Source organism: Eurypyga helias, unplaced genomic scaffold (assembly GCF_000690775.1).
Source record: "Eurypyga helias isolate BGI_N326 unplaced genomic scaffold, ASM69077v1 scaffold39627, whole genome shotgun sequence".
NCBI classification, from domain to species: Eukaryota; Metazoa; Chordata; class Aves; order Eurypygiformes; family Eurypygidae; genus Eurypyga; species Eurypyga helias.
The window spans coordinates 48,507-60,744 of NW_010263071.1; the positions used below are offsets into that span (position 1 = coordinate 48,507).

Below are 12,238 nucleotides of genomic sequence, written 5' to 3' on the forward strand. Positions count from 1 at the left end.
GCGGCCAGGTTAGTCGGGGCTCTGATCCTCCTGATCGCGTTGATGTCCCTGCTCTTTTCTTTCGGGGGGGGGAACGGACAACTAGATAACCTTTAAGGGTCCCTTCCAATCCGAAGTATTTCATGGTTCCTCGGGTAGTGCTGCTCCCTGTGCCCCCCAGCTCTGCCCATGGGTGCTGTAGGCACGTGGCAGCTGCGCGTCGGGCTCTGCAGACACGCCTGGGCAGGCTCCATTAAGCCGAGAAAGGAAGACCTGCACTTCACCTTTATGTTATCCCACTTCCCGTCCACTACTGTTTTATGCGTCACACGTTCGGCGTCTTGCGGTAGTTTCAGATAAAGTCTCGGTAAGATTCCCTTCTGAAAAGTTTCTGTTGGAGTGCAGCATCACGTAAGTGATTTTTTTGTTGCAAGACCTTTAGCCGAGGCACAAAGGGCTCATCCCTACGGGCACTTGTTCAGCGGCAGGCGAGGGAAAACAGATGTGCACGGGGGTAGTGGAACAGAAGAGAAAGAGCTTGATAGGTAATCTTCAGTCACGATGCTTGTAATAGTGTTTTAGTGTTCCCAGGAAGAGTGGGAGTGAGTCATTCTGTTTGGGCTTCTATATAATTAATGTGACACTACAATTAGACTCTGGTTTTACTTATTTTCCAAACAAAAATGAAGTTACTGTGTTATCCAAGCAGGTGCTTCTTTATTCTCCAAGTGATGTTTGTGTGTGTGCTGTTGTCTGTATAATCATTTAAAAAAACCCAATACTTCTGTTTTCTACGGAAAAAAACCCCTAATAACCGTTATAATGTTTTTGAGAAAAGGGAGGATACCTGAAGTCAGATTTCCTGCGTGCAGATTACAGTTGCACTTACTGCAGGGGAGGGAAGAAACCCCAGAAATCCCAGCTGTTAAATTTTAGTGAAAGCTAAAATTTGGTTCATAATCTTTCTGAAAGACTTTTTTTTTTTTTTTTTCCATTTTAGAAAATCTGCCTGTCCTTAAGAAACTGGGATCTTTCAGTCATACCCTAAACCTTTCATGTTGTATGTTTTGGGTTTGGTTGGGTTTTTTTATGTGAAAGCTCTTTTCTTCTTCCCTCTGTGAAGGAAAGGGATTTGCTATGTCTGTCATCAGGATTGATCCTACCCTTACAAAACTAGAGTAACCAGTTGAGAAAGTACTGATGTTGAGTTTGGCTTCCCCAGCTTTGTTTCTATTGCAATGGGAGAGCAAAATATGATTTATTTTGGCAAGGTATTTTTAAAAAAATACCCTATCTTTCCTTTGACTCACAGGAGAAGTTGTTGCTGGGATAACCTTCAGGAAAACCTACAGAAAAGAGCTTTTTCTAATAATTGCCCACTGAGGAAATGCAAACTGTTAAAGAGCTAAATGTTATTAATGGAAAAAATTAGGATAATGAGCAATAATTTTAAATAATTATTTCTTTAAAAACACAAAATTGTATTCATTTTAAATTTATTTTCTGTGTAACTGAATTCCTACAGTGTTGGTTGGGATGGGAATTAGGTTTACCCCTGACAGTGAAAATATCTCAGAATAACTTTTATGTCCTCGAGAAAGGCTCAGGGTTAATTTACATATTGTTTGATGTGCAGTTTAATTTTGGATAAGAGAAAACGTCGCTTAATCAAAGCTACTGTAAAATATAAGCTGAGGAACAAAATGCCCAGAAACTGATGAATACTTTTTAAGTAGTCATTCTTCTCAAATTATATCTAATTTAAAGACTTCTACTTTATTAATGATGCATCTACAATTAAATTACTTAAGAAGCTTTATCAGATTACAGCATTAGCCTGAATTCTGTGGCTTAGCCTCCAGTGAATATATTTATGCATCTCTCATTATAGCACTCTCACTAGAAGCCTCTCCATTTGGCATTCTCATGCTCCTTTGTTTCCATTTTGCTCTTTTATTAAAGAAGAAAGAAAAAAAAGTCTGGGACTGAAACACTTCGTGCTGTACTTTGATTTGAAAATTGTAACTGAGGAAAATGGAAAAAGAGAAATTAACTTAATTATTTGGCATTTTTGTTTCTCATAACTAAAAGTCCATCTCTCCCAGCCTGTTTGATCAGGATTTTTAATCAGAAGAAATGAAACCCATGTCAGAGGATCAGGTTGCTGAGGGTTCTATCAGATATTTGGAAAGTAAATGAAAACGTTAAATGGATGAATGCGTAGGCAGGGTGTTGCAGCTACAGAACCTAAGTGGCTAAGCCTCAGCAAAGACACAACATTATAATTTCTTCTGTTGTTCTTGTGGTCACTGTAGGGGAAAGGGCTAAGAACCACTGATGGCAGAAGTAGGAACGTTACTTCCATGCAGCACAGCTCAGCCCTCTGCAGTGCAACACCCAGGTGTGCAGCATGTCTGCTCTGACAGTAGGGGAAGCCTTCTTCTGTCAGATCGCAGCTCCCGTGTTGCAGGGAGATGGGAAATGGCCCTGTCAAACACTCAAAGTTACACACTTGAACATCCCGAGAAGTGGACAGCAAAAGCCAGTTTATGGGAAGACGTCCTACGCTTTTCAAAAACATGGCAAATCTGGGTGCTCTGTTGTGCATGCTGTTGGCACGCTGAAAATCCATAGGGGCTCACTGAATACAGCCTTCTTTCACTCAATAGGTGCACGGAAGGAACCTGCTCTCCATTGATTACGACCGGAACATACGCACAGAAAAAATCTATGATGATCACCGGAAATTTACACTGAGGATAATTTACGATCAGCTAGGACGGCCTTTCCTTTGGCTGCCAAGCAGTGGGCTGGCTGCTGTCAACGTGTCTTATTTCTTCAACGGGCGCCTGGCTGGGCTTCAGCGCGGCGCCATGAGCGAAAGAACGGATATCGACAAGCAGGGCAGGATCATCTCGCGCATGTTCGCGGATGGGAAAGTCTGGAGCTACACCTATCTAGAAAAGGTGCGTGATGTCGTTTTACCTTCTGACGGTAGCTACAAAGAGACAAAGTACTATTCGGCTGCATTTCAACCTCTTTACATAACATACACAAATTATCTAAAATTTGACATACTCCAGCTGTTAAGAATCCCTTTTTACCTGGTCTCAAAATTCCTTATTTTTCAATTATTCAACTGAATTGAACTACTCTTTAATGGGAAATACTTTGTTCATGGTTTGTGTCTTTTGATATTTTGCTGAAAGCCGTTAAGCTGCTGTGTAATGGCATAAACTAACACAATGAATTGTGCTTAATTAAGACCAAAAATGCATGACTAAACCTGACAAAAGGTTCACACAGAAACAGTAAGTCATCTCTAATCATTATTTATTAAAGGAAATTTGGTAATGCATTTTTACTTAGCCTAATTAAGACACTTCAGTCAGGAAAGTGTCTTAAATACTTCAAAATTGCATATTATTTTCCCCTTCCCTTCTTTGAATCTGATGTTTTAAGCAAACCAGAGCTGATGCTCTCTGCTTAGTTTCTCACATATTTCACAGTAATCGCTGTGGATTACAACTGCTAGCGGAAAGATAAAGCAAGTCACTTTTCTAAAAAGACCCAAGTCCTGCTGAAAAAAACCTACACTTTCTCTGGAGGGTCAGCGTATTGATTTCCAAGTAGCAGTTCCTCTCCTCTGGCAGTCTGACAATATTCCTGAGCAGCTTTGTGCCCCGAACTAATGTACCTAATTCTCTTTTTACTCATTTACCATTAGCGCCTCTTCAGTAACCTTCAGTGCCCTCTCAGAGGTCACAAAAGAAAAAGCTAGTTAACGGAACCTACACTTTCTCTGGAGGGTCAGCGTATTGATTTCCAAGTAGCAGTTCCTCTCCTCTGGCAGTCTGACAATATTCCTGAGCAGCTTTGTGCCCCGAACTAATGTACCTAATTCTCTTTTTACTCATTTACCATTAGCGCCTCTTCAGTAACCTTCAGTGCCCTCTCAGAGGTCACAAAAGAAAAAGCTAGTTAACGGTGTATTAATTTTTTTCCCCCGTAGTCGATGGTACTACTGCTCCAGAGTCAACGACAGTACATCTTCGAGTACGACTCTTCAGACCGCCTTCACGCTGTTACCATGCCTAGCGTCGCTCGGCACAGCATGTCAACTCACACCTCCGTTGGCTACATTCGGAACATTTATAATCCTCCTGAAAGCAACGCATCAGTGATTTTTGATTACAGCGACGACGGGAGGATTTTGAAAACATCGTTTTTAGGTACCGGCCGCCAAGTCTTCTACAAGTATGGCAAGCTCTCCAAATTATCTGAAATTGTGTATGACAGCACTGCAGTTACTTTTGGCTATGATGAAACTACAGGTGTCTTAAAAATGGTGAATTTGCAAAGTGGAGGATTTTCTTGTACAATCCGCTATCGTAAGATTGGTCCTCTCGTTGACAAACAAATCTACAGATTCTCTGAGGAAGGGATGGTCAACGCAAGGTTCGATTACACATACCATGATAACAGCTTTAGAATCGCAAGCATCAAACCCATAATAAGTGAGACGCCTCTGCCAGTTGATCTTTACCGTTACGATGAGATTTCTGGCAAAGTAGAGCATTTTGGCAAATTTGGAGTTATTTATTACGATATAAACCAGATTATTACTACAGCCGTGATGACACTGAGTAAGCACTTTGATACCCACGGGCGCATTAAGGAAGTCCAGTACGAAATGTTCAGATCCCTGATGTACTGGATGACGGTGCAGTATGACAGCATGGGAAGGGTAACCAAAAGAGAGCTGAAACTTGGGCCGTATGCCAACACAACCAAGTACACCTATGATTACGACGGAGACGGGCAACTGCAAAGCGTAGCCGTAAATGATAGGCCGACCTGGCGATACAGTTACGATCTGAATGGAAACCTTCATCTCCTGAATCCTGGAAACAGCGTCCGACTGATGCCTCTGCGCTATGACCTAAGAGACAGGATTACGCGCCTAGGTGACATACCGTACAAAATTGATGATGATGGATTCCTGTGCCAGCGAGGCTCGGATGTGTTTGAGTACAACTCCAAAGGACTCTTGACAAGAGCGTACAACAAAGCGAACGGGTGGAGCGTTCAGTACCGTTACGATGGACTCGGCCGGAGGGCTTCCTGTAAGACTAACCTGGGGCATCATCTACAGTACTTTTATGCCGATCTTCACAATCCAACAAGGATAACTCATGTCTATAATCATTCCAATTCAGAAATCACCTCTCTGTACTACGACCTGCAAGGCCATCTCTTTGCCATGGAGAGTAGCAGCGGGGAAGAGTATTATGTCGCCTCTGATAACACAGGCACTCCATTAGCCGTGTTCAGCATCAATGGCCTCATGATCAAACAGCTTCAGTACACGGCATATGGGGAGATTTATTACGATTCCAACCCTGATTTCCAGCTGGTTATTGGGTTCCATGGGGGGCTGTATGATCCTTTAACCAAACTTGTCCATTTTACCCAAAGGGACTATGATGTCCTGGCTGGGCGCTGGACATCTCCTGATTACACCATGTGGAAAAACATCGGTAAAGAACCCGCTCCTTTCAATCTGTACATGTTCAAGAGTAACAACCCTCTCAGCAATGAACTGGATCTAAAGAATTATGTAACAGGTGAGACTTCATTACATTTCTTATAAATAACACTATGGTTCAAAAGTTAATTTGGGGAAAAAAATCAGACTTGTCCTTACTAGCCATTTGCTGAATCCTCCCATCAGGGTTGAGCTATTTTCCTTTTTGTGCCCTGCAAATGGGCTGGCTTGTCCTGATTCTTTGGTAATGCTCCACCCTGAACGAAGGGTGATAAATGAGAAGCCAGAATGAAATTCAGAGGGGGAAAAAACAATAAAAATTTTGCCTACATATTCAATTTCAGCACAGCCGCAGTGCTTTTCCTATTGAACTAGTGCTGAGCGAAGGTGTGTTCATTGTAATTTTAAATAAAGAAAAGTGAAGTCACCTGCAGGAATCCCTGGCAGGTTAGTTGCAGAATCATGGACCAGAACGGCTCAGCATCTCTTCCCTTCAGGGGTACTTTCAAAATTAACTGCCGACTGAGCCCACGGGCACATTATGAATTAGCACCAAGAATGGATTTGATTAAACCTCTTTTTCCCATTTAACTTTAAATATGTAAACAGTCTTTAGACTTTAAAACAAAGATATTGATGTTTTTAAAAATAATTTCCTCCTGAAAGACTAAGAACGTGTAGCACTGAGAAAGAGAAACAATAAAGTAGTTTTGATTGCGTATGTTAGAATTGGGTAAAACTTGTAACCTCTTCTTAATTAGTAATAATTTTTCACTTAGTAAGATCACACACTACTTGGACTAGCTGCTGGCAATTTCTAAAAGAGAGGTAATTAATATGTCTTCAGGAAAAGCTTTCTTCAGAACTGAATATGCAGTACACTATAATTGAAGCAGTGATATCATTTTTTAAAAGGAGTTATCTTAATTTTAGCAGTAATTTGAATTTCAAGAAAAGCGGGCATTTCCTTCAGAGAAAAGCGTAGCCAGTTTCATTAGCAGACTGGGACCCAGTCGTACGTATAACATACCGTAGGTTCTACTGTAGCTGGTTTGTAACTGGAAGGTGGTGTGATTTGTGTCTGAGAGCGTGAAAATATTGGTGACTAAAATTACCTTGGGATCAAATTCTGTTGTCCTATATTCAACAGAAATCCTGTTCTTATTCACTACTGTTTGGTTTAGATTTTCACTGTCATCTTGGGGTATTTTGCTACATTCTGAAATTGCATTCCTTTAATTTATCCAACCAGTAGATGAAATCTAGGAAGATACATTGCATTTTGGTGTATGTAACACACACCTTGTCGCTGTAAAAATACTGCATCGGTGATGAAAGTATCTGTTGCTGTATGGGCTAAACAGTTTTTCTTGCACAAGAAGTAGTTATGGTGGCACCTTGGTTGTCGTAGTTCAAACAAACAAAAAACCACCCAGAAAACAACAAGAAGTACTTCCCCACCTCGTTCTTACTGACATGGCTTTGTTCACAGGTTTTGCTGAAAAGGCATTCCTCTAGCAACTGCGGTGCTACAATGCACATTAGCTAAGCACCATAGCAACCACTTTGTATATGGGTCCTCTTTTGGGGGGAATTCGGGCAGCTGAAGGGAATTGTTTGGGAGATACCACTGTATTGTAAAATAAACTGAAGCCTTAGAAAGGAGCAGTAAGCCTGTGCTGTCCAAAGGTAGAGGGAAAATTCGGTAGGCGCCGTGTGCTGGGAGATACATGCAAATATCCTCGTAGAAGCAGAGTATTTTACTACTTATTTCAGAGTCAGAATGGCTAAGAAAAGATGACTTTCGCTATCAAATCTCCACAACCAACTTTTTATGATGTAACATTACCTCTGATAAAAAATTTTGGGAAAAGGGTCCCAGAGGCCTGTGTGCGCTGCCTGTGGGCAGGAAGCCAAGCCCGCTGAGCACCTGCCTGCTGCAGACACCGTGCCTGGAGCGCCCTGAACTCGGCCAGCGGCCCTGGCACCGAGCGTGCCTTGCCACCCTCACGTCTCTCTTCAGACACGGAGCTCGGCTCACACACGGAAGTGACGCGAGCAGCTTCGGGAGCCATTGCGGGCCAGCGAGGAGAGAGGCCACTGGAAGAGTCAGGAGAGGCTTCTAAACAAAAATGGTCACGAATGTGGGTCCAAATCAAATGGGAAGTGCCCCTGCTCCCCCACATCCGCTTACCTCCATGGCAGGCAGAAAAGAGAAGCGGGAAACAGAAATGTGAAACAGGGTCATGAGATTCTTTTTTGGGGAGGGGTTAAAAACATCATTTTGATAACTAACATATATCATTAGTATTACCTGCTCAGTGAGAATGCCTGTTATTAATTTAGTTACTTAGCTTTTTCAGTGACATATGGAGGCAGAGTTTGACTGGTCGAACCCAGAGCTGGAACTTCCCAAAGCTCACCCCAGAGCTGAGCTGTAACCCTCCCATGCAGCTCCTGCTTTTCCGTACCGAGCCTGGAGGGATGGGGAGGATATTCACGGCACCTAAATTTAGAGATCTGAATTGCAAGTCTAACTTCTCACTGCATTTAATGGGCCTCCCGAGACCTGATGGCAGCTGACAGAAGTAGGGCGTAGAAGAGAAGCCATGCATTTTCCCCAAGGACTTTGTCGATGTTTTTAGGAGTACTAACCTAATAAATCATCGTTTTATAATACAGTTTATAGGTTACAGTAGCCACCTCAGAAGGTGTCAGATGAAACAAGTATTGTGTGCAGTAAAGCATTTGGATAATCATGTGCTGTAATGGGGAAAGAATGAAAGACGTGGTATATCCTTGATGAACTATTTAGGGTAAATATAAAGCAATATTTCATGTGCCTGTTCATGGGGGATTACTACAGTTCTGTAAAGTGCCAGGCTGTGATAAAAATGATGAGTTCCACTGCTACTTGAATTTAAGGAGGTCAAGGATGGATTTCCTAATTTTTTTTTTGTTTCTTTTATTTATTACACGCATCTAGTTCTCACTTGCCTGCTTATTTTTGATTTTCAGATGTCAAAAGCTGGTTGGTGATGTTTGGATTTCAGCTTAGCAACATTATTCCTGGTTTCCCTAGAGCCAAAATGTACTTTGTGTCACCACCATACGAGTTATCTGAGAGTCAAACATGTGAAAACGGACAGGTAAGCAGAAATATGAAGTTATTTTTCTCAGTAAGTTTGCCCCACTGTGACAAGAGCCACTGGCTCTTCTGTAGTTACAGCAGAAGGCAAAGTATTTGTTTCAGCATAAAATGAAGTGGGTATAGCTAGGCTTTATACTAATGAACATATGCCTTTCTTGCCAGCCTTCGTTGTTATCATAATTACAGTGTCATTAGTTTGTCTTTTATTGAGTTCTTCCTTGATTAACAAGTTGTAACTCGATTAACTTGATTAGCAGTGACAAAGGGGGACTTTGTCAGGGTAATTTATCATCTGTTGTACCTTTGGTAAAACCATCCTAGTAACATATGTGTTGCAATAAACTTAGGTTGGTACTTGCTGTATGGCTGAGAAATGGTTCTACCTCTCACCCTGTAATGGGATTTCTCACCATTTTTTGTCTGACACTTTCCATGGAGGCTTTGGTTTGCTACTCCCGTTAACTTCAGTCGCAGCGCTCACACTTACTTGTCAGGTCAAGGTGGAAAATAGTATATGCTTTCAGCCTTTGTAATAAATTCCAACCCACTTAATAAACTTAAAAGCCGTACCAGGCCAATTTCAAACAAAGTCTGAGCGAGGTACACTTCACCTTTGTGGTGATACCACTGAAATGGTCATTTAAACCTCAGCATACTGCCTCACAGGCTTCTGAGTCATCTGAGAATATAAATCCCCTCTTCAGGAATTGCGTGGGTATTTTGGAGTCCAAATCTCAACTATTTTCAAAACGACGTACATTCATAAGCATTTTAGTCATATATACGGGTTGGAATTTCTAGGCAAAAATGTCCAGAAGTTAATTGCCAACTTTTAATAAATTGATTCTCTTTGGTTTAAGCTCTGATTAAAATTGTGCTAGGCTCTGGTCTTTCTTCTTCCTGTAACAGACATCACATCGTTTGCCAAAATTGAGATTTGTGGTGCATGTATGCTACCAAGGGTGGTTAATGAGAAGTATTTTATTAGGTATTACTGATAGCAAAATACTTTGCCAAATGCGTATCTACCTGATTGTGACCAGGATATGTGGAGGGGCGGGTAGCTGAGGGTGGTCTTCAAAACAGCACAGAATCTTTCATGGCATGGCTTTCTTTAAAAAAAGCAAAGCCAAGGTTAGTATTGGTCTCTGAAATTAGTGTTTTGTGATCTCTGTCTTCTTCGGTGTTTTGTTTTCCCCAGCTAATTACAGGAGTTCAGCAGACAACAGAACGACACAACCAAGCTTTCATGGCTCTTGAGGGACAGGTCATATCTAAAAGGTTACATGCCAATGTTAGAGAAAAAGCAGGTCACTGGTTCGCAACCACCACTCCTATCATTGGGAAAGGAATCATGTTTGCTGTGAAGGAAGGCCGTGTAACCACTGGCATTTCCAGCATAGCCACAGATGATAGCAGAAAGATTGCCTCTGTCCTTAACAGTGCTCACTACCTGGAAAAAATGCACTACAGCATCGAGGGGAAGGACACCCATTACTTCGTCAAGATCGGCTCGGCTGACAGCGACCTCGTCACCCTCGCAATGACCAGTGGGCGGAAGGTCCTGGAGGGCGGCGTCAACGTCACCGTCTCCCAGCCCACCCTCCTCGTCAACGGGAGGACTCGAAGGTTTACAAATATTGAGTTTCAGTATTCCACCCTGCTGATCAACATCCGCTACGGACTGACCCCCGACACGCTGGACGAGGAAAAGGCGCGAGTGTTGGACCAGGCTCGGCAGCGAGCCCTGGGATCAGCCTGGGCCAAAGAGCAGCAGAAGGCACGGGATGGCCGCGAGGGCAGCCGCGTATGGACAGACGGAGAGAAGCAGCAGCTTCTGAACACGGGAAGGGTTCAAGGTTACGAGGGATATTATGTCCTGCCCGTGGAGCAGTACCCAGAGCTAGCAGACAGTAGCAGCAACATCCAGTTTTTAAGACAGAATGAAATGGGAAAGAGGTAACAAATTAACCTGCTGTCATCCTTTGCTGGATGAATCAGTAGTCGTAACTGTTATCTCCTCTCCTAAGGAGATGAAGACCTAAATGGGGGCACTAGGCTGAGCTACTTTGGGATAGTAAGTGGCAAAAAAGCTCATATTTTTTGAGTTAAATGCTACTGTTCAAGTGATTAAAAACCACATCCTGAAGTGGACTAAAGCCAGACTGAAAACTCTAACCATTCAAATTAAAAAGTACCCCTGAAATATTACCCACTTGTTCTGGGTCTAAAGAAAAACAAAAAGAAGGCCTCGTATTGTATTACCTCACTCCATTCACACGTGAGCAAACTAAGAAATCCAAGTGGGCCACTTTCACTAACCAGCTGATGAAACACAGATGATTCAGACTGCTTGTTTGATAAATATCCAAGAGGTTTTCATTTAAAGCAAAATACAGGTGCATTTAAAACATGACTTTGGGGTGATTTGTGTGTAGCAACTGGAGGACAATGAGAATGCAAGTGAGAGCGCACTGGAAAATAGTAAAGAAAAAAATATATTTAAGAGTAACAAGACCACACTTGCACTCTGACCCTCCACTTGTCTGGCCTGAAGCTTAACTTACTCAAAGAGGGCAGAGTGTAAAGTTACATTCAAAATGGTGGCTATAAATCACTACAAATAAATCTCATACTCTGTTTGTCTTTGAAGATTTCCATTGTGGACAGTATAACACAGTTACAGGGTGTAGTCTGTTTAGATTCAGTAGTTTGTTGGTATCAGTTCCAGTAGAGCTGTGGGCATTGTGTTACACTATTGCAAATGGGCACCACGTCAGATCACCCTGTACATACATCAGCCAGAAGGCACAATCACTGTTTCAGATTTAAAAATTATTAGTGTGTTTGTTTGGTCGAGAAACTGAGACAATCACATTACGGTCACCACGAGAAAAAAAAAAAAGAAAAAAAAGTCTAATAAGAACTTTGGTACAAGAACTTTTTTGTAATATACATGTATGAATTGTTCATTGAGTTTTTATATTAATTTTAATTTGCTGCTAAGCAAAGACTAGAGACAGGCAAAGATAATTTATGGCAAAGTGTTTAAATTGTTTATACATAAATAAAGTCTCTAAAACTCCTGTGAATTACTTGTCTTCCATTGTGAAATCTTTTTAAAAGGAAAGCGTACTGCTGTCTTGCTGTCACCTGACGCACGCAGCGTCTTCTCTCTCGGAAGGACTTCCTATTGTCATGCCGTGGATTCTACAGAGGGCTGGTCCTTTGATCTCTGGGTAAGCAAAGTCCCGCCTACGTCGTACGTACGCGCCACCCAAAACTTGCATCGGGACACGGCGGAAGATGGGTAAGTGCTCTAGAGATTCCCTCTCTGCACCTCACGCCTAAGCAAACCAAGAAGCGTAGTGTTTCGATCCCAGAATGAGTTTAATTGCACTGAAGTAACGTGCAAACAGTTTGAAAACGCAGTAACAAAATACTACATGGAACTTGGAAGGGCGTGCTGTGAGCCAGGAATCTCCCTGAAATCTGCCCTCCCTGGGAGACGGCTTATTTCTACCACATTTAAAAATCGGAGGTTAAGATCAAAGACCCTC

General features: G+C 42.1%; 1 protein-coding gene across 1 annotated transcript in view; it reads left to right on the forward strand.

Annotated features, from left to right (window-relative positions):
• Nucleotides 1–11,770, forward strand: part of TENM2 (teneurin transmembrane protein 2) — a gene marked incomplete at its 5' end in the record, with an annotated part of 53,098 nt that extends 41,328 nt beyond the window's left edge. The window contains 4 exons of the mRNA XM_010155930.1: nucleotides 2,649–2,945; nucleotides 3,992–5,606; nucleotides 8,546–8,676; nucleotides 9,880–11,770. Coding sequence (XP_010154232.1) covers nucleotides 2,649–2,945; nucleotides 3,992–5,606; nucleotides 8,546–8,676; nucleotides 9,880–10,641 — 2,805 coding nt within the window. The remainder of the gene's footprint in view (nucleotides 1–2,648; nucleotides 2,946–3,991; nucleotides 5,607–8,545; nucleotides 8,677–9,879) is intronic.
• Between the last annotated feature and the right edge of the window lie 468 nt (nucleotides 11,771–12,238).